Below are 26,500 nucleotides of genomic sequence, written 5' to 3'. Positions count from 1 at the left end.
CGTATATGTTCCCTGTGTGTGTATGTATATGTTTCCTATGTTCCCTGTGTGTGTACGTATATGTTCCCTGTGTGTGTACGTATATGTTCCCTGTGTGTGTACGTGTATGTTCCCTGTGTGTGTACGTGTATGTTCCCTGTGTGTGTACGTGTAAGTTCCCTGTGTGTGTACGTATATGTTCCCTGTGTGTGTACGTATATGTTCCCTGTGTGTGTACGTGTATGTTCCCTGTGTGTGTACGTGTAAGTTCCCTGTGTGTGTATGTATATGTTTCCTATGTTCCCTGTGTGTGTACGTATATGTTCCCTGTGTGTGTACGTATATGTTCCCTGTGTGTGTACGTATATGTTCCCTGTGTGTGTACGTGTATGTTCCCTGTGTGTGTACGTGTAAGTTCCCTGTGTGTGTATGTATATGTTCCCTGTGTGTGTATGTATATGTTCCCTATGTGTGTATGTTCCCTGTGTGTGTATATATATGTTCCCTGTGTGTGTATGTATATGTTCCCTGTGTGTGTGTATATATGTTCCCTGTGTGTGTGTATATATGTTCCCTGTGTGTGTATGTATATGTTCCCTGTGTGTATGTATATGTTCCCTGTATGTGTGTATGTATATGTTCCCTATGTGTGTGTATACATGTTTCCTATGTGTGTGTGCGTGTATGTGTTCCCTGTGTGTATGTATATGTTCCATGTGTGTGTATGTATGTGTTCCCTGTGTGTGTATGTATATGTTCCATATGTGTGTGTATACATGTTTCCTATGTGTGTGTGCGTGTATGTGTTCCCTGTGTGTATGTATATGTTCCATGTGTGTGTATGTATATGTTCCATATGTGTGTGTGTATGTATATGTTCCCTATATGTGTGTGTATGTATATGTTCCCTATGTGTGTGTATGTATATGTTCCCTATGTATGTATGTTCCCTGTGTGTGTATATATATGTTCCCTGTGTGTGTACGTATATGTTCCCTGTGTGTGTACGTGTAAGTTCCCTGTGTGTTTATGTATATGTTCCCTGTGTGTGTACGTGTATGTTCCCTGTGTGTGTACGTGTATGTTCCCTGTGTGTGTATGTGTAAGTTCCCTGTGTGTGTATGTATATGATCCCTGTGTGTGTATATATATGTTCCCTGTGTGTGTATGTATATGTTCCCTGTGTGTGTATATATATGTTCCCTGTGTGTGTGTATATATGTTCCCTGTGTGTGTATGTATATGTTCCCTGTATGTGTGTATGTATATGTTCCCTATGTGTGTATACATGTTTCCTATGTGTGTGTGCGTGTATGTGTTCCCTGTGTGTATATATATATTCCGTGTGTGTATGTATATGTTCCATATATGTGTGTGTATGTATATGTTCTCTATATGTGTGTGTATGTATATGTTCCCTGTGTGTGTGTGTATGTATATGTTCCCTATGTGTGTATGTTCCCTGTGTGTGTTTATATATGTTCCCTGTGTGTGTATGTATATGTTCCCAGTGTGTGTATGTATATATTCCCAGTGTGTGTATGTATATGTTCCCTGTGTGTGTATGTATATGTTCCCTATGTGTGTATGTTCCCTGTGTGTGTTTATATATGTTCCCTGTGTGTGTATGTATATGTTCCCAGTGTGTGTATGTATATATTCCCAGTGTGTGTATGTATATGTTCCCTGTGTGTGTATGTATATGTTCCCTATGTGTGTGTGTGTGTGTGTATGTATATGTTCCTATGTGTGTGCATATATATGTTCTCTATGTGTGTGTTTGTATATGTTCTCTATGTGTGTGTGTACGTATATGTTCCTATGTGTGTGTGTATGTATATGTTCCCTATGTGTATATGTGTTCATGTATTTTTATTGTATTGTGTTTGTTAGTGAAGCACTTTGTAACTGTGTGTTTTATAAATAAAGCTTACTATATATACAGATATTATATAAACTGCTGTTATTATAACTCATCAGATTTGAGCTGTTTACTGATATTTGGGTCATTATGTTGTTTATATACTATATTACTATATACTAATATTAACCAATAAAGATATTATCATTCATGATGATTATCAACTTATTCTGTAAAATCAAATCCACTGATTGATTACAAACACAATGCAGCTGTTTGGTTATTGATTGATATCAAATGCTTCATTACAAACAATGAGTGTGCTGCCACCTGCTGGTCAACTCATGTACTTACATCACAGAGACATTTAACTCACTGGATGAGAGAAACTCATGGACCTCCTCCTCTCTTCCTCTCCTCTCATCCTCTCCTCTTCCTCCTCTCTTCCTCTCCTCTTCCTCCTCTTTACCTCCTCTCATCCGCCTCTCTTCTTCTACTCTTTACCCCCTATCCCTGTGCAGTTGTATTACAGTATTACAGTATTATACTATTACACTATTACAGTATTACTAAAGTATTATTATTTAAATCACTTCTTAAAACCCATTTTTATAGACGTGCCTTTATGTGATGTGGTCCTTTTATGTTATTTGTACTCCAACCGTCTTTGAGTTCTGTTCTACTTATTTTATTTATTTTATTTATTCCATTTCTCTTATTTCGCCTACTTTATATTATTCCATCTCTATTATTTCACCTACTTTATTCATTTGTATCATTCCCTCTGTTATTTCAACTATTTCATGTAATTTATTTTATTGTCCCTTGTAATTGTAAATTGTATTCTTGCTGTGTTCTGTCAAAGCACTTTGTAAACCATGTTTTTAAAAGTGCTATACATATAAAGTAATTATTATTATTATTATTATTATTATTATTATTATTATTACTACAGTACTACAGTACTACAGTATTACAGTATTACAGCAGTACTAAAGTAGTACTGTAGCACAGTAGTAACAGTCAGTGACCTGCAGGTGGAGCTGTCTGCTAACAAACAGGAAGCAGTTTGATTTCACTACCACAGGAACATAAACAGTCAATGTGCAGTGTTTGTGCTTATATTCCTCACTCTGTGTACATTGACTGCATTATAATATAATAACATACCAATAAGATCTATCAATATATATCGATAATACCAATAAGATCTATCAAAATATCGATAATACCAATAATATAAACAATAACTATCAAAGTTTCCCAGAAATCCACAGGAAACAGAGGATGTTACACACACACACACACATTCCTCAGCGGCCTGTTGTTTCAGTCATCCAATCAGAAGCCGTTCTGACCGTCTGGAGCTGGCCGTCACAAGCACTGGACTTTCCATGGAATCTGGGATTTCCCAAAATACACGTCCTCATATCAGACAGACTGATGGACTGATTAAAGACTCACAACCTCTGTAACCAAACACACTGAAGTACCAACACATTTATTATATTTATCATATTTATTATTTTTATAACATTACCTGTAAAAACTACTGACAAACTCTGATTCGACTTTAGACTCTGAAACATTTGAATTACTGTAAATCAACATATAAAACACACAAGAACACAGTGAAACATCAACCACCACAGTCAGATCAATACATTACTGTAGACTGGTTGTAAGGGATCTTCTGGTATCACAACCAGTGTCCTCCTCAGTGTCTCTGAGTCAGTCGAGTTGTGATCGGAGGTCAGATACTTTCTAACATCAAACCGAAATAGTTCCTCAATCAGATTGAGAAAGTGAGAGTAAGGAGGGCGGGTATACAACTGTTACAGGATTGTGGTTGGTGGACCGGTCCTGGACCAGAGACCACAGTAACCAGATCACAACAGACCAGGTCCTCATGTATAGAAGCAGGCATACACCGGGTCCTGACTCATTAATCACTACAATAAATGGCTATAAATACGCCTCCTGCTGTCGTCTTCTGTCCAAATCACAAAACTTCTGCAAAACAAACTCAAATTAAAATGGTCGGTTCTGATCTCTGAGGGTAGTTCTGCATTTGTTCAGAGACGACTGACTGCAGACTGTCTGTGCTGCAGGGGAGACCTGTCTGTTACTGACTGTATAACTGCGGCACTCTGGTGGACCCGGGTCGGGTTCATAGATCTACAGCTCCTCTGGTGGACCACGTTTCTGAGTGAGTGCGTTAGTCCACCTGGCACTGACTGTTACTATCAGTTACTGTCTGTTACTGTCTGTTACTGACAGTTACTGTCAGTTACTGTCAGTTAGAGTTCTGTAATTCGACCATCAGAAGAAAGGTTCAGTCATTCACTATTGTGAGAACATTATGCAACAGCTCACTGAGTCACAGTGTGAGTGTGTGTGTGTGTGTTCGTGAGTGTGTGTGTGTGTGTGTGTGTGTAAACCTTTATCTGTCACGTACAACCTCGTCTCATTGTTTGTTCACACGCAACTTACACAGTTGCTTTAGTTCTATAAAATAATTAATTAATTTAATTAGTAACATAACATAAACATAAAGGTTTGGACAGAAGGACTGATGAACTGCATCCAGCAAAGACTTGGAGACAAATAATGAGAGACAGAACACAACTATAAATCTGAAGTAGAGAACAAATGGCAGCAAATAATCTCGGCGCGGCACGGCGCGGCTCAGTCTAGCATGAAAACGATAGCAGGTCTCCAGAACCTCCAGAACCTCCAGATCATCCAGAACCTCCAGAACCTCCAGCTAAGAGTTTGCTAATTAACTTCAGTTTCTATACTCACTTTGATAATTTAGATTTTATTCATGAAATTCAGGAACTGAAACAAACTGAAACAATCACCCTCTCAGTGAGGGTCAATCAGAGTCAGGGACCTGAACTGAGTCCTATAGTCCACAGCAGGTAGCTGTGGTCTGGAAGGATGCTGTGGTAGTCCCTGTCCCTGCAGGTACCCTAGAACTATGAATGATTCTAGACCGGTTCCTCTCACGATTTAAATGAAAACAAAAGTGTTGAGGTCAGTTTGCGTACACAGAGGTGTAGAGGATGCCTCAGTCTCTGTCTCTCCAGTGTGGATCAATAAAGTCTGTCTCATCTTTAAGCCTTTATATATAATATATAAGCTTTATCTTAAAGCGTCTGGAAGGAAATGCTCTACTTGTATTTGTGTGCGGCAACTGAATGTGTGCAATCTCTCTCTCTCTCTCTCGCTCTCTCTCTCTCGCTCTCTCTCTCTCTCTCTCTATATATATATATATATATATAAATATTTTCCACTAATCTGATAGCCTTTTCTTGCTTTTACGGAATCTGTTTTTCTTTGATCTCATAGTTTGAAAACAGAAACTCTCTCAGTCAGATTGTTAGATTGTGAGATTGTTTACAGTCTGATTGGCTTTCCCCAGAATTCCTGTGCAGCAGATAATCACAGCCAATAACCATCTCCATAAACAACGTCACACCATCTTCACAGTGAACTTTTCCTTCTGGACGGAGGTTTATAGAACCAAGATGCAGAACAAAGATATACAGAAATAGCTTCGTTCCAGCAGCACTCATTCAGTTGTAGTAACACGGCACCAAGTTCTATTGTTGGTTATTTTATTGATCTCTCTGTAAACCCTGCACATTATTATTATTATTATCATGTGATTATTATTACCGGTCCATTAAACCACATCAGAAGGATAAAGTGTCATCATCGTCACCTTCGTCGTCCTGCCTCGACATGTGGGCTGCGTCACTGACTCACTGTGAGAACTAAAGTGTTAAAACAATACAGCTCTGTGAAGGTGGCAGCAGGTTTCTACAGGTCCAGGATCTGGGCCAACAGGGGAAAGTTCCTACAGATCCAGGATCTGGGCCAACAGGGGGCAGGTTCCTACAGGACCAGGATCAGGTTTCAGTGTTTGAGATTGTGATCATTGTAAAATGCTTCAACACTCACAAGTTTAGCTGCAGGAAGTAGAAAGAGTTGCAGAGAAAGTGAGAAAACAACAAGCAGAGCCGTAAATAGTTCAGGGATTATCAGCAGAGATCATCAGCACACATTAGCACCCGACTGTCCTGGAAAGCTGGTTGTTTAGTTTCCAGTCGTGGAAACTCCTGGAATTTGATTTGATAAAATGACCACATATCCTTGAAACAATCTACTGTATGTTGTAATGGAAAACTTTTAAATTAGATCCCTGCGAAGATTGCCTACATAAACTTGTGCATTCATTCTGTCTGTCTGTCTGTCTGTCTGTCTGTCTGTCTGTCTGTCTCTCTCTCTCTCTCTCACCCCAACTGGTCGAGACAGGCGACCACCCACCTAGAGCCGAAGGATCTGTCCTAGGTTTCTGCCTTTTAACAGGCAGTTTTTCCTTGCCCTTGTCTCCAAGGTCTTGCTCATGGTGGTACTGTTGGGTCTCTGTAAATAATGTTATAAAGAGTTCGGTCTAGACCTGCTCTATTTGAAAAGTGTCCTGAGATAACTTCTGTTATGAATTGGCGGTATACAAATAAAATTGAATTGAATTGAATTGAATTGAAATTGAAATTGAATTTAAAACTGGTGAGCTAGTAATGTTCAGTCTGGGTCTCATTTACACTATGACAGATAATAACTTGTGCACCCGTATGTTAGACAATTAGCATAATTAATAATTATTAGTTAATATCACACTAAGATAATGCCCACAGTGACTCACCTTGACTCATCTGTTCTCTCTGAGGTCACTGTAACCTTCATAATAATACCACTTTAAATTGCTGACCTATGTCCTGTATCTACAGCATTGACTTATGGGGGACGTCACCGACACTATGCACTGTTTATTATACAGTGTGTGTGTGTGAGATGCATTAACATTAACAGACTCCTCCTTCCTTTAACATCTATACTGGGTTAGTTTCTACAATGGTAGAAAATGTCCTGAATATGAAGAATTTGCTCCAACTAGTAAATTATATTGATATGGAATACTTATAGGACCCCGTTTATTCATATAGTATAATAAGAATGTGTCTGTATCTCAGAAACTACACAGAGCACAAACAAGTATTTGATATTTATGAACTGACTTTGACCATTGATAAAAGAGATTTTTCATTTTATCTAATAAAAGGTTATATGTCTCAAGACTCAACAAATGGGTTAAAAATGAAAACCTCATCTAGGTTTGAGTTCCTCTATTTGACCTGAAAAAAACCTTGACTTTTAAAATCTGAATCACAACCAAAACTGAACTGATTTTTATAGATTATTATTATCTAATTAGATTTTAAAATTACAGTATAATAATCCCGCTGTTGTATTTAATATTTAATAACTGTTACTGTTGGTTTTATGTTTTATAATCTAAACAATTGAATTTAAATTGATCTTTGATTTACATCAGGAAGAAGTTAAAACTCACATTTTATGTTAATTCACTTTAAGAGCTTTAAGAATGAATAACAGACAGAACTGATGTAAACTGTGTTATTATTATATTAGATGAAGGTTTTTAATATATCTAACTGTGGTTTTATGTTGTGAGGAGGCAGAATCTCAGTATGAGGTTTGTATAATATTCAGGATGTCATATTCTCGTGTTATCAGACAGTTTAATCTCTTTGTGAAGGCACTGCTGTGCTTTTTCAGTCCACAGATAATCACACTGAACTGACCACATGTACCGCCTGACTTCCTTCCTGAGGATGTTTCCAACTCTTTTATGGCTTCATTCCACTTCACTGTTTCATGCTTTTACTCTGAAGTTTCCCTTTTCCTTCAGATTTTTTTTATTATGTCAGTGACAATTCACTTTTTGTGAGGTCAGCTTCCTGTAAATGTTGTTGCTCAATCTGTTGGTGAGTCAGTGAGAGGAAGCAGTGGCTGCTGGGAGTGAAATCTTCAGCTGTGAGTCACTGCACTGAAATCTGTAACTCTGTCTGGTCCTCAAAGGTTGGAAAGATCACAAGAAGTTCCCTGAATGTGACTAAGAATTATTGAATTACTGAACTTCACTTACAGTCTGTCATCATCCAGGTGTTTTCTACTCTCACGGTCTACTCACTGTATGTCCCCATATACACTGTTATCAGCAGGTCCAGACCTCTTGCATCACATACTTGTCTCAGTTATTCCCAGTTTATGGATCCTAATGCATCAGAAAATAACACAGTCATACCAAAAAACTGCATGTGATTAGCATTCCTCAGGAAGGGAGAGACTTATTAAGGGTCTTTATTAAAGGTTCCTCAGAAACTCTTTATTCAAACATTATTATTCATGCATTACCGGTAATTTACGATTGAGAAGAAGAATTAAGAAGTTGTGATTCATTCTTTAAGGTCAGTCTGTGTCAGAGGTCTTCTGGTAAAAAAAATATTTTTTCTAACAATAACTAGTGTAGTGTAATAGTGTGTGTGTGTGTGTGTGTGTGTGTGTGAGATTGTATTGAAAATAATTTCCCTATTGGGGATCAATAAAGTAAATCTTCTTCATACTTCTTGATACTGCAGTCTTCTTACTCAAGTATTTTGGAGTTCAGGAGGACCAATTTGTATCATCTTCATCTTCATCTTCATCCTCTCTATGATTATTTCTTTCTTGAAGTTCAGCTGCAGTGTTGAATATAGTTTTATAGCAACAGTAATATTATACTGAATTGTAATATAATATAGCTATATTATAATATAATATATATATATAATATAGCTATATTATATTACACTGGTATATATTATAATGCAGTACGGAAGCGTATTGCATTCATTTGAAAAAAGAAAACCCTGTTTTTTCTGAGTAATCTATTTTTTGGTTTGTTTTTTTGAATAATTTTTTCTGTTTTTCAGAGTAATTTTCTTTCTGCATTACCGAGATACTTTGAACTGCTGCGAGAACCTCCAACCTGCAAGTGACTCCCACAGACCTATGGTGACTGCTGCCCGCACATACATGCCCCATCTTCAACTATCTACTGCAATTTTGCTATGTATATATTGCTATGTATATATTGCTATCTATATATGTAACAGATCTGAATGTGCTTTCTTTCTGAACAACCGCAAGTCCTCAGGTTCCTGCATGGAGTCGACAAACTAATGATAATACCATCTATATGACTTAAAGACGGGACTATCTCCCAGTGTCTTAAACCCAGATCAAAGTATAACTTGATTGAACTAAACAAGCCGGTTATGTTTGTTTCCGTTAAATCGAGCTCTCAATAAAGGAATGAATGCATCTATTGTTTCAAATGCTCTCTAAACTCAGAAAAAAAATTACTCTGAAAAACAGAAAAAAAAATTACTCTGAAAAACAGAAAAAAAAATTACTCCAAAAAACAAACCAAAACATACATTTTCAAGTGAATGCAATACACTTCCGTACTGCATTATAATATAATACTGCATTATAATATAATAAAGAATTATAATATCATATAGCTATATTAGATTATAATACAGCATTATATTATACTGCTATATATTATAATGCAGTATTATATTATGCTGCTATATATTATAATGCAGTATTGTAATATAATGCAGTTTTATATTATACTTCTATATAATATTGTATCACAGTAATAACGTTTGTTAAGGAGGTTGTCTGCCTCCGCCTCCAGTAGACTCACAACATTTAATATTTGTTCTGTGATTTAATCTTTACTTTAATGTGAAACTACATTAATGAATAACAGAGGAACACACACCCTGTGATTGTGTGACACTAATCTTTCTCTCTGGTTGGCTGAACTGACCTCTGCAGGAGGAGCTAACTGGTGTAAAGAGCAGGAAACTCAATCAGTGAGTCAGTTTTTATCTGAGAGAGAAACAGCCAATACCGATACACTGACGACATTCTTCTGATTAAACTGAAGCATTTATTTTCTGCAGTGTATGGTTGCAAGATAAAACTTTATTTATTAAGATAGATACATCTTTTAAGATATTTTGATGAGTTGTGTTGACATAAATATGTTCTCACTAATGGGGACAAATTGCTAGCTAATGTAGCAAAACACTGTCAGATCAGCTAGCTGGATGAAACTAACATTATCACTAGTTATTATAATGAGAAAGTTTCTCATTATATTGATTTTTTTAAATCATATGGGCAGAAATGAGCTTCCATAGAGTCAGACTGAAAAGAAGAAACAAACAGATATTTAGTTTTTGTTGATAAAGTTTATTCTCAGTGATAAAAAATACTGTTTCACATTTCATTCATTCATCATTCACATTTTCAGTCACATTTCCTTCCAAAAACTCTCTTTTTCTTTCACAATATCAACACAAACTTCCATCATCTTCCTCAGTTCACCTTCAAAACACTTCCTCAGTTCAGTCTCTTCACTTCCTGTCATCCATCTTAAATCTGAAAGCTTAATATTGGTTTATGTGTCGGTTACACCGATATTAAAGGATATTTCAATAAAAACATTATTGTTCAATATGAACTTCTATCTGTAATCTGTTGTCTTAATGCGACACAACTGCACATGAACAACATCTGAGAATAATTAATTGAATAGTTATATAATTAAGAATAATTAATGCTCAGTATTACACTGCGACACCAAAGCCTTTAAATCCTACAATCGTATTCTCAGGTGTTAGTTTGTTTAATTACACAGTAAATCCATCCGGTTCATAGTTAATAAATAAATAAATAAATAAATGCTTATAAATATATTAATATGTACTGAAGTGTTTTTCAGTCTTTAATGTAAAAGATGAGTCTGAACAGCATTGTAGCTGGACAGAAACTAGTTCCTCTGAAACAGTTCAAATCCTCAAACTTCTCCATCAGTTCAGGAACTGATCAATCAGAAACTGATCGGTTCATAAATGTCACAATCAGAAACTCAATCTGAAACCAGATCCTCTCAGTCCTGGTGTGTGCACAGCGTCCCGGCCAGCCGGTCCCAGTGGGTGAAGTACGGGGCGAAGTTGTACTTGGACTTGAGGTGGTGGAGGTCGTGGTGGCGGGCCCCGCCATACAGCCCCAGCGGCACCAGGTGGTGGGTGGCCCATGGGAGGTCGTAGCCACAGTGGTCCTCCACCGACAGCCAGATGTTGACCAGGAAGAAGGCCAGCTCGGTGAGTGGGTGACAGCCCAGCAGGAGCGGGTTGGCGGCGGCGAAGAGGCCCAGGCTCAGGGTCTCCCAGGCGCCGGAGTACTCGGCGGTGAGGGCGGAGGTGGAGGTGTAGGTGTGGTGCACCTGAAGGAGGAAGAGGAGGAGTTATTGTTATTGATCATTCTTTCTTCTCTGATGGAAATTTTAGTTTCCTTTCTACACCGGAATAAATGATTCCGTGGAGACTTTACATGCAGTTGATTATAATCAATTTAAATTTGTATTATTAAAAAAATGATGTTTAATTAACCATATTGATTGAATCTGTTGCCTAGAGTAGGTAGGATGTATCTTTTCTACAGTGCACTTAATGATTTCCAATCATAGTTTCTTCTAATCAATAATTGATCAGTGCTTTCAGGTTAAAGGTACAAACCTTGTGGAAGTTGCGGTAGAGCCAGGGCACTTTGTGGTGCAGCAGGTGCCAGATGAAGCTCTGGAAGTCGAAGAGGAGCAGGCAGACCAGCACCTGAACTAGCAGGCGAGGGAGGGGCGGGGCCTCCTCGGGCAGGTGGACGGGCCGCAGGTACCAGTGCAGCACCGTGAGTGGGAAGATGAACACCAGGTGGTTGTAGAGTGTCAGAGCCAGGCAGCTCCGCACCGAGGCCCAGCTGACGGAGCTCTGAGGCTGCAGCTTGTACCTGCGCACCAGGGCCCACCGGGAGGACAGCACATCCAGCAGCAGGAAGGGAAGACAGAAGGACAGGTAGACAGACAGCGAGAAGATAACAGGGAAGAATGGTGAGAGCAGGAGGGAGGAGTGTCCCAGGAGGAAGGTCCAAAGAGGCTGCAGCAACATCCTGCCATCAGATCTGTAAAGTCCTGTTTAGTCTCTTAGTCTGAGCTGCATCAGCTGCTTTATATCAACTCCAAGCCCCGCCCACACTGACATCAGCCCAGTCACGCCCTTATAAGGACTCTTCCTGCCCTCTAAGGAAACAGCAGGGTGGTTGGAGATGAACTGCTGTCCTGTAAAGATCCGACAGAAAGCTGATCAATAAATAAACTGTATTAATATTGTCAATCAGACAAGATCTGTTTGTTACATATTAAATCATTTGTGGTTGAAACTCAGAACCAATCAGCTCTTTGATCAGGAGACAGCCAGGTGTTTCAGAAACTGTCTTCAATAAATGTTTAAGTTTTAGGTCAAAATTAAAATCTAAAGTTTTAAATAAATTTTTCTTCTGTAGAAAAACTTTAAAGTTAAAGTTAAACTCTCTAAGTTTTAGAAACAAAAAGTCTGAACTTTAAACTGATTAAAGTGAAAAACAGTTGATTCATATTTGCATTGAATTTTTTAAAAATTGAACATTGTTTAAAATTCAGAATTTTATGACTCAAAGATTTTCTAAAGAAGAAGAGTAAATTACCTCAACAGAAGACTATTGGTCTGCAAAACTGTTTATTTTAAAACTGTAAAATGTAGTGAATAGATACACTTTATTGATCTCAGATCTCGTTCAGAACTCCAGACTGATAGAAAATACACATTCAAAATAAGAGTTATATAAACTGTATATACAGGGCAGAGGTCGAAAGTAACAAAGTAAAAGACAACTTTCACATTTTTATTTAAATATATGAACTTTCTACTCCTACATTTTAAAAACAGACTCATTAATTTAGTTTGGGGGCAATTATTGATTATTATTGATTTTATTTTTGCATCATTGCACGCCTTCCCAACAATAAGACACTTTTCTTTGAGTACAGAATCAATACTTCTACTTCTACTTTGAGTATTTGTTCTTCTACTGGAGTGAAGAATGTGTACTTTTACTACCTCTGCATTCAGATACGATGAGTGTGTGAAGAGAGACACACCTTAACTTACCTTGAGCGCAATGTGTTCCAGGATTTTTTTCCTGGTCTTTCTTCATCACAATAAAACCTTATGAAACAGCAAAGTCTCAAGTCTTTCCCAGAATCTTCTTCTGTGGTGAACTGCTGACCCCTGCTGGACACCACAGACCTCACAGGCTGACCACAGTCTGCTTTATATATGCTTTAGATACGTATATTGAAGCTGAAATATGTCAGAAACAGTTTCTGGTTAGTGAACGTATGAGGTTGCGGGGACAGTGGATGTTTATTCTGGTTATTACTGGTTATTATATTTGCATTATATTTATATTTGCCTTTAAGAGTAGAGGTGGTAATATGGCATTTAAATACATAAAAACCTGAATTACAAACAAATGTTTATATTTTTTGTTGTATTAAACTTTTACTTTGACAGAATAGATATTTGTACAAACATAATCTTTGATAATAATAATAACTAAGAATAAACTTTAAGTTCTGGATTCTCAAAAATGTTTTTGGACAGTTTTGATCCTTTTAAAGACTTTTTATGAATAGTTTTGTTAAAACATTACATTAACAATCTTTTACATATTATTTATTTGCACATTTATAAACAAACACTTTTTACCAGGGTCTAACATGTTGTAGCAATCGATAATGTAATAACAGCCAATAATGTCATACCTGCCAATAACGTAATAATTCTGGCCATTTTAAATGTAATAAAGCCAATAACGTAATAACTTGCCAATAATGTAATAATGTTTTTGAGCCAATAAGGTAATAACATTTTGTTATTACGTTATTGGCTGGTTATTACGTTAGCAGCTCTCTCTCCTTAAATATGTGCTTACAATATTTAAGGAGAGAGAGTGCTGCATAATGCATACCCTTGATGAATGAATATGACGACTATGCCATCCACTATATGTATTTTTGATGAAACTGCACAAAAACTACAAAAAAATATTTTATTTCCAAGAAATGCAGTCCTATTTATGTATTATTACATTATTGGCTGCAGTTATTACATTTCAAAGGATTTTTTTAATGCTGTGCCAATAACGTAATAACCAGCCAATAACGTAATAACTTATTACATTATTGGCAAAATGTTAGTACCTAATTGGCTCAAAAACGTTATTACGTTATTGGCAAGTTATTACATTATTGGCCATTATTACATTATCGGTTGCTACACATGTGGTTGTTGATCACGTATGAAATGCAGGATTTGTTTCACACGTTATAACCTGCTCAGGTAATACGGAGGAAAGTTAGCTTATTAGCTAACTCCAGTACATTTAATTACATTCATGTTGATTAATGTGCATTGTCTCTGGTAAATCAATCAATCAATAAATCAATCCATGTGTTGTGTTTTTTATGGGTTTCACACATTACACCATGAAAATATTCCAAAACCACAATTCCTGTGTGCACAGTACGTTTTACAGCTTTCACATGTTAAGTGATAATAATAATAATAATAATAATAATAATAATAACAATAATAACAATAATAATGATGATGATGATGATGATGATGATGATAATAATGATAATAATCCAGCACAGTTTCCACCAGACATTGTGTTCAGAGGTGTCTGGTCTGATACTCTTCTTTACAGGATTTTAGAGGGGACAGTGAATGCATCATCAGACTCAGTTTAAGTTTCGTTTATGATGTCTCATCTGAGAGTTGGGACCGGATCTACAGAGAAAGCAACTCTTATTAAGGCTAATGACAAATTAACAAATCATAACAACTGTTAATATGAATATGCTAATAACTGATTAACAAATAGTTCATAAATAATACTTATGTTCAACTGTTAATAAATGAATAATAAACCTGTTAATAATGAAGAATAAACCAGTTAATAAATAAATAAATAATAATAAACCTGTTAATAATGAATAATAAACCTGTTAATAAATGAATAATAAACTGTTAATAATGAATAATAAACTGTTAAGAATGAATAATAAACCTGTTAAAAAATAATATTTAACTGTTAATAAATAATAATAAAGTATGTAATTAAGCTCAGGTTTATTTAAGGTTTAACAATGACTCTGTAGGTTACTTAAACTCAATAAATGTTTGTTCTTCATGTTCATCAACATCAGTCACTACTATTAGTGTAGTTGTTGCTACTGTTCTTGCTGTGCTTCTGTCTGTCTGTCTGTCTGTCAAATCCACAACCAGGCAGACAGACAGACAGGCAGATAGGCAGACAGACAGGCAGACCGGAAGACAGACAGAAAGACAAACAGAAAGACAGGAAGACAGATGGACAGACAAACAGACAGACAGACAGACAGAGAGACAGACGGATAGACACTATGGCTACAGATTTTCTGGTTTGGTTTGATTTTGTGGGGATCTGCAACAAAACCATGAGCGGAGTTTTGGGTCTGTGAACTGGATTGGGTTGTGGGGAACCCCACCGGACTATCAGAGTAGGTTATGTGGAACACTACCGGACTAACAGTGTTGGGTTGTGGGGAACCCCACCGGACTATCAGAGTATGTTGTGTGGAACTCTATCGGAATATCAGAGTGGGTTGTGTGGAACACTATCGGACTATCAGTGTGGGTTGTGGGGAACGCTATCGGACTATCAGTGTGGGTTGTGGGGAACGCTATCGGACTATCAGTGTGGGTTGTGGGGAACACTATCGAAATTGGAACACTATCGGACTATCAGTGTGGGTTGTGGGGAACACTATCGGACTATCAGAGTGGGTTGTGGGGAACACTATCGGAATATCAGAGTATGTTTTGTGGAACACTATCGGACTATCAGTGTTGGGTTGTGGGGAACACTATCGGACTATCAGTGTTTGGTTGTGGGGAACACTATCGGAGTATCAGTGTTTGGTTGTGGGGAACACTATCGGAGTATCAGTGTTTGGTTGTGGGGAACACTATCGGACTATCAGTGTTGGGTTGTGGAACGGATATCAGGGGTTTGGGAAAAATTTAAAAATTTTTTTTTTTTTTTGGGGAAAAAATTTGGGGGTTTTAGTGTTGGGTTGTGGGGAACACTATTGGACTATCAGTGTTGGGTTGTTACAACAATTTGTATTATTAAAAAAATGATGTTTAATTAACCATATTGATTGAATCTGTTGCCTAGAGTAGGTAGGATGTACCTTTTCTTACAGTGCACTTAATGATTTCCAATCATAGTTTCTTCTAATCAATAATTGATCAGTGCTTTCAGGTTAAAGGTACAAACCTTGTGGAAGTTGCGGTAGAGCCAGGGCACTTTGTGGTGCAGCAGGTGCCAGATGAAGCTCTGGAAGTCGAAGAGGAGCAGGCAGACCAGCACCTGAACTAGCAGGCGAGGGAGGGGCGGGGCCTCCTCGGGCAGGTGGACGGGCCGCAGGTACCAGTGCAGCACCGTGAGTGGGAAGATGAACACCAGGTGGTTGTAGAGTGTCAGAGCCAGGCAGCTCCGCACCGAGGCCCAGCTGACGGAGCTCTGAGGCTGCAGCTTGTACCTGCGCACCAGGGCCCACCGGGAGGACAGCACATCCAGCAGCAGGAAGGGCAGACAGAAGGACAGGTAGACAGACAGCGAGAAGATAACAGGGAAGAATGGTGAGAGCAGGAGGGAGGAGTGTCCCAGGAGGAAGGTCCAAAGAGGCTGCAGCAACATCCTGCCATCAGATCTGTAAAGTCCTGTTTAGTCTCTTAGTCTGAGCTGCATCAGCTGCTTTATATCAACTCCAAGCCCCGCCCACACTGACATCAGCCCAGTCACGCCCTTATAAGGACTCTTCCTGCCCTCTAAGGAAACAGCAGGGTGGTTGGAGATGAACTGCTGTCCTGTAAAGATCCGACAGAAAGCTGATCAATAAATAAACTGTATTAATATTGTCAATCAGACAAGATCTGTTTGTTACATATTAAACCATTTGTGGTTGAAACTCAGAACCAATCAGCTCTTTGATCAGGAGACAGCCAGGTGTTTCAGAAACTGTCTTCAATAAATGTTTGAGTTTTAAGTTTTGTGAACTCAGATACTGTGTTTGTGAAAATACAAAGTATTTTTTCTGTAGGGTTGTTTTCTTCAGGAGCTGCTTGTTTCATTGCAAAATGCTATTAGTTTATGGTTTTGTAGCCAACAACAGCCAATAAACAGCCAATAATCAGCCAATAAACAGCCAATAAACAGCCAATAATCAGTTCTATTTTATAAATATTATTTGTTAGACGTGACTCTTACTGGCTCTCCTCGAAAGCTGTAAAACAACATGCTTGTAAATGTCTTACAATCGAATAATAAACATGTTAATGGCGATATTATGATATAGTTTATATATATTTATGTTATTATTCCTTTATTTACCTATTTATTACATTATGTAATTCATTATCTCATTTGTGTGATTTGTTGAAGCACTCTGGATACTTTCGGTATCAGCACACAGCTTCTGACTCTCTTTTTCACATGATTTCAGAGGGGACAGTGAATGCATCAGACTCCAGACTTCAGTTTCATTTCTGATCAACGTCTGATCTGACGGAGCAGCCGGATCAATAACATCATCAGGACTTGTCTTCCTCTCAGATCAGAAGGGTTTTATTTCAGTATGAGGTCAGTTGGCTTCCGTTCAAAAGAAAATGATTCATATAATTGAAAATGGTTTGTTTTGTACTTATCTCCCCGTGTTTGTAAGTAGTATGGGTGGGGGGGACGAGCAAATCCTCTGCGCCGCGAAGCTGTTTCTATTATCTATCTGTTCTATCATAACACTGTGTGGACTATTGGCAAATTGCCCCCCTCCCTACAGCTGAGAGCCCCTGCTCGCTGAGAAGGTGCCGAAGCTGTGTGAGAAGGGGAAAGGGGGGGGGATCCACCATACAGGCCTATAATAACATATATATATAGTATATATATATATATATATATATATATATATATATAAATACAGGCCTATAGTTCATATTATATATATATATATATATATATAGATATATAGATATACAGGCCTATAGTTCATGCACATTTAAGTTTTTCTGAATTGTGTGATAAAACAAAAATAGGTAATACAAAACGATTATGTGGTCACCAAGGTGATTCTGTGCTATTTAGAATATTTATTCTATATATTATTTGTACATTATTTGTAATATTATATATTATTGTTGCTCTCTGCTCTTTTTACTTTGTTATATATCTGACTGTATATATTTTGGCACATTTATATACTATATGTATATAGTGCATATGTATGGATTTCCTTGTGGTTCTCTAAGTTCTGATAACTTATACTGTCATATTTTGTGCAGAACTGGGTTCATTGTCTTTTTGCAATGTTGGAGATGGAGATTGTTGTTTCCTGTTCCAAGTGCAATAGTTAAATCCAATTGTTCTGATGAAGGATTTGTGGAATTGAGAAATATAATTCTCTGCTTCACTTCTGTTGTTCAAGATTGAACCACCACTGCTTATACGTGTTTAATGTCTATTCAAAACAATTATACTTAAATGTCTTTCAGTAAAACTGTGGAGATTAATAAATGTTTTTTCTAGTTTGACTCTTCAGCGTTATTGTGAAAGGTTGTTAGTAATAGTGTGAAACGACACAGTGTTTTCAATGGTTAACAGCCAATAATCAGCCTTTCTCTGCAACCTGCAGTCACTGTAGCAGCACTCTTCACTCCAGACTGCTGCAGCTGCAGAGCCGGTTCACCTGGGATCTGACAGAGGAAGATCTCGACCTGGAGAACCTAAGCACTCGACTCCAGGACCACATAGACCTTCAGCTGGGACAGCGAGGCGCCGTTGCTCTCTCCTACAGCTTCTTGGCTTATGTCAGGTACAGTACAGTGTCGAAGCTCACAGTCAAAGATCATACAGAGTCTGTGCAGTAGTGATTGTACATACACCGACTCAATGGGAGCAGGCCTCAGCTGACGTGGGGGAAATAGAGAGAGTCTATACTGCAGTCAGCCACTAGGGGGAGATAGAGAGAGAGAGTCTATACTGCAGTCAGCCACCAGGGGGAGATAGAGAGAGAGTCTATACTGCAGTCAGCCACCAGGGGGAGATAGAGAGAGAGTCTATACTGCAGTCAGCCACCAGGGGGAGATAGAGAGAGAGAGTCTATACTGCAGTCAGCCACCAGGGGGAGATAGAGAGAGAGAGAGAGAGTCTATACTGCAGTCAGCCACCAGGGGGAGATAGAGAGAGAGAGAGAGAGTCTATACTGCAGTCAGCCACCAGGGGGAGATAGAGAGAGAGTCTATACTGCAGTAAGCCACCAGGGGGAGATAGAGAGAGAGTCTATACTGCAGTAAGCCACCAGGGGGAGATAGAGAGAGAGAGTCTACTGCAGTCAGCCACCAGGGAGAGATAGAGAGAGAGAGTCTATACTGCAGTCAGCCACCAGGGGGCGATAGAGAGAGAGTCTATACTGCAGTCAGCCACCAGGGGAGATAGAGAGAGTCTATACTGCAGTCAGCCACCAGGGGATAGAGAGAGAGTCTATACTGCAGTCAGCCACCAGGGAGATAGAGAGCGTCTATACTGCAGTCAGCCACTAGGGGAGATAGAGAGAGTCTATACTGCAGTCAGCCACCAGGGGATAGAGAGAGAGTCTATACTGCAGTCAGCCACCAGGGGAGATAGAGAGAGTCTATACTGCAGTCAGCCACTAGGGGAGATAGAGAGAGAGTCTATACTGCAGTCAGCCACCAGGGGAGATAGAGAGAGTCTATACTGCAGTCAGCCACCAGGGGGATAGAGAGAGAGTCTATACTGCAGTCAGCCACCAGGGGAGATAGAGAGAGTCTATACTGCAGTCAGCCACCAGGGGGCATAGAGAGAGAGTCTATACTGCAGTCAGCCACCAGGGGGAGATAGAGAGCGTCTATACTGCAGTCAGCCACTAGGGGGATAGAGAGAGTCTATACTGCAGTCAGCCACCAGGGGAGAGAGTCTATACTGCAGTCAGCCACCAGAAAGAGAGGTCTAACTCAGTCAGCACAGGGAAAAGAGTCTATACTGCAGTCAGCCACCAGGGGAGATAGAGAGTATTATCCTCCCCCCGGGGGAGAAGAGAGAGAGAAGAGAGTCTATACTGCAGTCAGCCACCAGGGGAGATAGAGAGAGAGTCTATACTGCAGTAAGCCACCAGGGGGAGATAGAGAGAGAGTCTATACTGCAGTAAGCCACCAGGGGGAGATAGAGAGAGAGAGTCTACTGCAGTCAGCCACCAGGGAGAGATAGAGAGAGAGAGTCTATACTGCAGTCAGCCACCAGGGGGCGATAGAGAGAGAGTCTATACTGCAGTCAGCCACCAGGGGGAGATAGAGAGAGAGTCTATACTGCAGTCAGCCACCAGGGGGAGATAGAGAGAGAGTCTATACTGCAGTCAGCCACCAGGGGGAGATAGAGAGAGAGTCTATACTGCAGTCAGCCACCAGGGGGAGATAGAGAGAGTCTATACTGCAGTCAGCCACTAGGGGGAGATAGAGAGAGAGTCTATACTGCAGTAAGCCACCAAGGGGAGCCGCCTGTCTGTTTACATTTGTCTACATTTTTATTTGTATTTATTATTGGTTAGTTAACGTTTGCTCTGCTTGTAACAGTCAGTCAAATGCTGTTCCTTTCACACACCTTTATATATTAGAGTTGTAAGCCTTGTTGTTTGTTGTGTTACAGTTCAGTATGTTCTAAAGTGTGTTTATAGTGTTAAACTTTACATCCATGTTAAAGTGCACATCATTAATGTTAATACATTCCCATATGTTATATTATACTGCAGTTTACTGCTTCTTTACATTCTGCTAATCAGCATTTCACTGTAATGACAATAAGATTAAATCTGATCTAATTTGCATATCAGAAAAAAATGCACTGTCTATAATTCATGTATAGTACAGTGAAAGTAATGCATCTCTTAGGTTTTTCATTTTTATTATTTAATTTTATTCTTGGAATCATTTCTTTTATTATTAGACTGACACAACTCTTCCTGTTACAGTGGCTGCTGCTGAAAGAAGCTTCTCCAAGCTCAAACTCATTAAACCTTACCTGAGATCTACTATGATGCAAGAATGTCTCAGTGGACTTTCCATCATAAGCATCAATCATGTGGTCTCAACTCAGTTGTCATATGATGATGTTGTAGATGACTTTGCTGCAAGAAAGACTAGGAGAGTACAACTATAGCAGGTGATGTGAGGATGACTAGGTGGTGGTGCAGTTTAATTTATTTTATCACTTGTTTACAGTTTTTATTTTGTAGGTAGTGAAATTTTATACTTTGTGTGGGCTATTTATATTTCTTGTATCTCCTATGTATGTATATAACTGGCAGTGGAATTTACTGCGATGCAATGGGGCCGCCACCTAAAATTTTGCCTAGGGCGCCAAATTGGTTAGGGACGGGCCTGTTCACACCCGCTGATGTTGTACCTGGGAGTGAGACATAAACTATCTTACAAGGGTCTGTCTCTCCTCAGGTATCTTCAGGATCGAAAAGAGGAGGCAGTGGCGCTTCTCAACCAATCAGAGGAGAAGACCAGAGAGTGTTTTACTGAGGACAGCGAGCGGCGGCTCATTGTAACGTACGGAGACTTGGCCTGGCTGAAATACCAAACTGGAGACTACACACAGTCACAGATTTACTGCAAGAGGGTCGACGACATACTGGCATGTATCCACACACTGCTTTAGGACAGAGGTAAACATGTTTAAAGCTCAGGGTCACTAATCAAACAGTTGCTGCCCTTCCTTCTCTTTACAGGCGAAGTACCCCACTGGTTCCTCCACAGTTCTCCACCCAGAGGTATATGGAGAAAAAGGTTGGACCTACCTTAAGTTTCGGAAATCTTACTACCCCAAAGCCATCGACTGCTTCCGTAAAGCATTAGAGTTGCAGCCTGAGGACAGCGAGTGGAACGCTGGCTGTGCTATTGCCCTCTACCGCACAGAACCGGTCAGTTTTCAAGGATAATGAAAGTGAACAGAATTCAGGCCATGTAGACGCTTGGCTGTTCCTAACTGGCACATTGAGTGAATGTGTGTTCACTGAGTGAATGTGTGTGAAAGGGTGAATGTGGCACGCAGTGTAAAAGCGCTTTGAGTGGTCGGAAGACTAGAAAGGCGCTATACAGGTACAGGTCCATTTACCGTTTACCATTTACATTGAGTGGAGTGCTCATCTGTGATTTGATTCTTAGAAGTTCTCTTTAGAAGATTTCTAACTGAGGAATTTAAAACAATAAACTGACTCTTATTTGCAGAGAGTTCAAGAAACATTAAAGGAGGATGAGGAGTCACCGGCCTTCAAACAGCTTCGCCGAGCCCTACAGATCAACCCTGATGACGGCGTCCTGCTCTCCATGCTCGCTCTGAAGCTGGTTGCATACAACAAACATCAAGAGGCTGAGGGCCTGGTGGAGAAAGCACTGAAGATCGAACCTGACCATCCTCATGTCATGCGCTACGTAGGAAAATATCTCCGCATTCAGGTAGGTCTAAATCACTCTCTGAATACTTACTGTGATTCATTATCCATCCAGCCTTTTAATCTGGGTCGCAATGGTGAGTAGTCAAGAAGTTCTTCCCCACAGACATCCTCCAGCACCTCCAGGACGATACCAAAACATTCCCAGGTCAGATTGGATATTTAATCCTGATCCCGAGGCTGAACCTCATCATTCACTGTGAGGTCTTGAAATTGCTTGAAGAATGCACAACTTGAAAGATCCCAACACCCACTGGATGGCAATAGCCTCAGCACTACAAAAGATACCATCAGGAAAAGACTACTTTAGGTCCCCAAGTACATTAAAATGGATGGACATGACTCATCCAGTATATATTCGAGCTGGGATCGATCACTCCCTCTTAGTCAACAGTTAACAAGAGTAACATTAGCACAATGTAGCTTGCAAGGTCGGTGCATAAATGAACAAGTCTGAAAGCACAGACTGGATTTACAGAGCACCATCAGATCTAAAAGACATTTGGATTCTATAAGAAGGAAAGTTGGACAAAAGTCTGTCCATCTGTAAGATCTGTGGGACAAAAGTTCTGTCCAGCAGTTGCACGACAGATCTTAACAGTAACCCGGCGAGACGGCATGGTGACACACAGGTGAGTCCGTGGATGCTAACACAGCTAACACTTTCCAGACACAACATAGCTGGAAACCGGGCGAGGTCTATTGTAATCACTGCAGAACATCTGTCTGTCTCTCGGTTGGAAAAGCAACAAACACAATGACTGTAACTCTGGAATTAGTTTTTTTTTATCATAAAGGAACAAATACTTGGGATTTGCTGGTATTTTATAAAATATATGTATCTGAAGGTAAGCAATGTCACTTTTCTAGGATTTACTTATTTTAATTTAGAATGTAAAATAAATGTCTACCTTAAACCAATGTTTAGAACTGAATCAGATCGTATCTCATTGGTCCAGATTAAAATGTCCCTGAATGGTATCGTAGTCCAGGTATTTGGATACGATTCAGAAACTCTTGGAGGGGACAGATTCACACCCATGCTGGTTGCCCTTCACTTGGCCAGGCTACTTTAACTCTGTCTGATTGATGTGATGGATGTGTTTTTTCCTGATATGAATGTATGTGTCCATGTTCCAGGGTGAAAACGAGCAGTCTATTGATCTGCTGAAGCGAGCTCTGGAGAGGTCCAAAAAGTCAGCTTTCATCCACCACCAGCTGGCTATGTGCTACAAGAAAAAGAAGACGGATGAACAGACCAAGAAGCCCTTCGACAAACAAAATAAAGGTACACACATATTGGTCTAGAGGCACTTTGATATCCCATTATATGTACAAATCTAACTAAACTATGCTCTACTGCAATATACTAGAGGCAAAGCTGTGGAGGTATATGTGCATGAAACACCTGGACGAAGCTGTCAAGATAAAGTCTGGTTTTGTCCTCGCCATTGCTGATCTGGCCCTGCTCTACGGAGAGGAAAAGAATCTGAGCAAGTACTTGTCTTTCTGTTCTTATCACGTGTTCATATAGAAAGTAAAGCTAACAATGTATGAATTCAGACTTCTTACAAATCGCCATCATGATGTCATTATTTCAGCATCATTTTGATCCATTTATTGATATTAATTCACAGAAACATCTGATTGTTTTGGGCTCATATTGTCGCAGTGAGACAGATTAGAGGAATATTTACTGTAGGCTATTACTCACATTTAGTATGGACACTCCGTTAGACTTCCTGTCTTTGTCTCTCAGGGCGGAGGAGTTGTTCAAACTGGGCTCACAGAAGTTATTAGAGACGGAAAAAGACATATGTCAGGTTTTCCATCTGCGTTACGCTGAGTTTCACCACTATCACACCAAACAGGAGGCTGAAGCCATCGCTCACTACACCGAAGTGGGTTCATGTCTGTATGTATGTTGCATTGACAAGAGTTGGAATACTGGAAGAACCTGTCTACTGTTCTGATCTGCGTTTTATTCACTCAACAGGGTCTTAAACTGACACCCAAGAAATGGGAGTGGAAACAGTGTGCTAAGGTGAGTGAAAGACTCTTTAGGCAGATCCCATTGTCTACTGAAGAGCTGAACAGTAAAGTCAAGACATATTGTTCGGCCAGTCAGGATGAGACTGTGATAGGTACCAAAGTCCAGAGTCTTTATGTCCACAGGTGTGTTTTAATCATAGAATCAGATTTTTTTTTTATCAACAGGAGAAAGGTCAGTCATACGGGGCTTCATGCGAGAACCATTGTACTGACATTCGTTCTTAAGTGACTTGTACGACCGGTTTAAGAGAATGTTTTTGGCATTTTCTCTTGTTCAGATTTTTCTTTTAGGCCCGAACACAATTTATATTTGTCCAGATCACTCGTAGGAGTTGTGTGCAATTAGTCTGCTGTTTTCCAAACACAATGTAATTCTCCTTGACGCTTCCCACTGCGCTCATCTATCGCCATGCTTCATCTCAAACCACTTCTTGTTGATTTCAGCAGTAGTCCGACCCCTCAGACGACCCTGCTCCTGTAACTTCACCGCTGACGCTGTTAAAATGATTTCTGAGAACCTCAATCTGCCAACTTCTTATTTTTACCCACTAACATTTAATAAATGAACTTCCTTTTTTGGTTCGGCTACCTATAGAGTGTCTTCAAATCCCATCAAGAATGTTTCAGAAGTGAAATGTCTTCATAGTGTCTTCCTGCCCGAGTGTCTGGTGTCAAATCTCCTCCGACTGATTGACTTCCTGTCTTGTGTCAAAATGTTGATTTGGAGTATTTTATTTTGAAAATTGACCAGATTCTCATTTCACTTCAAGTGTATAGACCAGTTGTGCACTCTCACGCTTCTGGACGCTGCCTGAACTCGGGGGGATTTTGTCCATCAGATGCTTCGGTGTCCTGATTATCTGATCAACTCAGCTTGGAGTGTCCTCCTCCAGTTTTATTGATTAGCTGAGTTTACTGATCAGTCAATAGGTCAAGCTAATAGTGAACATTAAGAGCGCCCTCTGCTGGACCACAATGCATACTACCTCAGACACTTATAGACTGTAAAGAAACAGGTCATTAGTTTGCTAAATGGACTTTACTTACATAGTTCCTTTCTGGTTAACACTACAGCCACATTCACACTCATTCATAGAGGCAGATGCAGATGTGTCGCCTAATGTACCCTTCAGATGTTCTTGTTCTTTGACTTCAGAAGCTGAAGCAGATTGCAGAGAGACGTCTGTCATTAGACGAGAACGATGACGAGGCGTACGGCCTGTTGGCTCTGGTGGCCAAAGCTGAAGGCAACAGGAAGACAGCGGCGGAGTTTTATGAGAAAGCTCTGAACTGCGTTGAAAAAGACGAGTACCTGTCTGCTCTCATGGAGCTGCGCATGGAGCTGCTGGGATGAAGAAGAACGTTTCCTTTTTTAGTAGCATTATTAATAATAATAATAATAATATGTATTGATTGCTTTGATGGTTACAGCTGATTATTTCATATTAAAATACTTGAACCTGAATGGACAGAGTTCAGGAAATGTAGGTTATTTAATTGACTTTTTCACTGACACACACTAGATACTGGAATGGTTAAGATCATTTATAGCATACTTTATGGTTATTAACATTTTACACAAATGTTATTTTATTTATTTAACTTTTTAATGGATAAAAAGGTAAAACCTGTTTCCTGCCATACATACCAGCATACACGTGTAAATCCCAGTAAAAAATAAACATTTCTATGAAGTAATGAACTCTTATTCCAGGAGTTTTACAGGACAGCAGGTTCACAAAAGGTTGTAACACGAGCGGTAGGTCCAGTTTACTTTTTACACAATGCCGGTTTATTACAGGTAGGTGGTCAGAGTTTATGAGACCATCAGCATTAGCTCGCTCTGCGCCTTCTGTCTCTGGTGATTTGACAGTTTTACTCAAACCAGGTTTAGATAGACAATCTCAGGGGCTGAAAAGTTATCTAGGACATAAATTATTTCCAGGTGTTTCCATAACTGGAAGACTAGTCACCAAATTTCCAGGATTTCAAGGACACGTGAGAATGCTGTCATGCCTTCGCCACCCTGGGAAAAAAAAAGTTGGCCTCCCAAACTGTTGAACTATTCCTTTAAAAGTCTACTTCACCAAAAATAACACTTACATTAGCAGTTTGGAGAAATCTGAACAGAGCTGAAGAGCAGAATCTGACTGATGCTCAAAACATAA

At 39.4% G+C, this 26,500-nt stretch overlaps 2 protein-coding genes across 4 annotated transcripts; one reads left to right on the top strand and one right to left on the bottom strand.

The window, feature by feature from the left end:
* Positions 1–10,003: 10,003 nt before the first annotated feature.
* Positions 10,004–16,565, bottom strand: ch25h (cholesterol 25-hydroxylase). Of its 2 annotated transcripts, none has more exons than XM_051417076.1 (2): positions 16,034–16,565; positions 10,004–11,060 (listed from the first exon to the last, which is right to left on the bottom strand). In XM_051417076.1, the coding sequence occupies exons 1-2, from the start codon at positions 16,454–16,456 to the stop codon at positions 10,725–10,727; spliced, it is 759 nt and encodes a 252-aa protein (XP_051273036.1). In that variant the 5' UTR covers positions 16,457–16,565; the 3' UTR covers positions 10,004–10,724. The 2 variants fall into 2 exon arrangements, with proteins under 2 accessions (XP_051273036.1, XP_051273035.1); XM_051417075.1 differs by lacking the exon at positions 16,034–16,565 and adding an exon at positions 11,353–11,904.
* Positions 16,566–17,242: 677 nt separating this feature from the next.
* LOC127372991 (interferon-induced protein with tetratricopeptide repeats 5) lies at positions 17,243–25,797 on the top strand. 2 transcript variants are annotated; one of them, XM_051417031.1, is made up of 10 exons: positions 17,243–17,398; positions 18,444–18,623; positions 21,274–21,463; positions 21,558–21,749; positions 22,057–22,284; positions 23,421–23,568; positions 23,654–23,777; positions 24,040–24,195; positions 24,277–24,324; positions 25,489–25,638. In XM_051417031.1, the coding sequence occupies exons 1-9, from the start codon at positions 17,394–17,396 to the stop codon at positions 24,287–24,289; spliced, it is 1,236 nt and encodes a 411-aa protein (XP_051272991.1). In that variant the 5' UTR covers positions 17,243–17,393; the 3' UTR covers positions 24,290–24,324; positions 25,489–25,638. The 2 variants fall into 2 exon arrangements, with proteins under 2 accessions (XP_051272991.1, XP_051272990.1); XM_051417030.1 differs by having other exon boundaries at positions 17,244–17,398; positions 24,040–24,181; positions 25,489–25,797.
* The last annotated feature ends 703 nt before the right edge of the window (positions 25,798–26,500 follow it).

This window comes from Dicentrarchus labrax, unplaced genomic scaffold (assembly GCF_905237075.1).
Source record: "Dicentrarchus labrax unplaced genomic scaffold, dlabrax2021, whole genome shotgun sequence".
Taxonomy (NCBI): Eukaryota; Metazoa; Chordata; class Actinopteri; family Moronidae; genus Dicentrarchus; species Dicentrarchus labrax.
Note: the sequence above shows the minus strand (reverse complement) of the source record. Positions and strands in the feature narration are given on the sequence as shown.

Bases quoted from the DNA above. Each gene is read 5' to 3' on its own strand.
- LOC127372991 (XM_051417030.1), top strand. The intron at 21,464-21,557 runs GCATGTATCCAC...TTCTCTTTACAG, and splicing joins AGAGGGTCGACGACATACTG to GCGAAGTACCCCACTGGTTC. The intron at 23,569-23,653 runs GTACACACATAT...GCAATATACTAG, and splicing joins CTTCGACAAACAAAATAAAG to AGGCAAAGCTGTGGAGGTAT.
- ch25h (XM_051417076.1), bottom strand. From the start codon at position 16,456: ATGTTGCTGCAGCCTCTTTGGACCTTCCTCCTGGGACACTCCTCCCTC. The intron at 11,061-16,033 runs GTTTGTACCTTT...TTCCTCCTTCAG, and splicing joins TCTACCGCAACTTCCACAAG to GTGCACCACACCTACACCTC.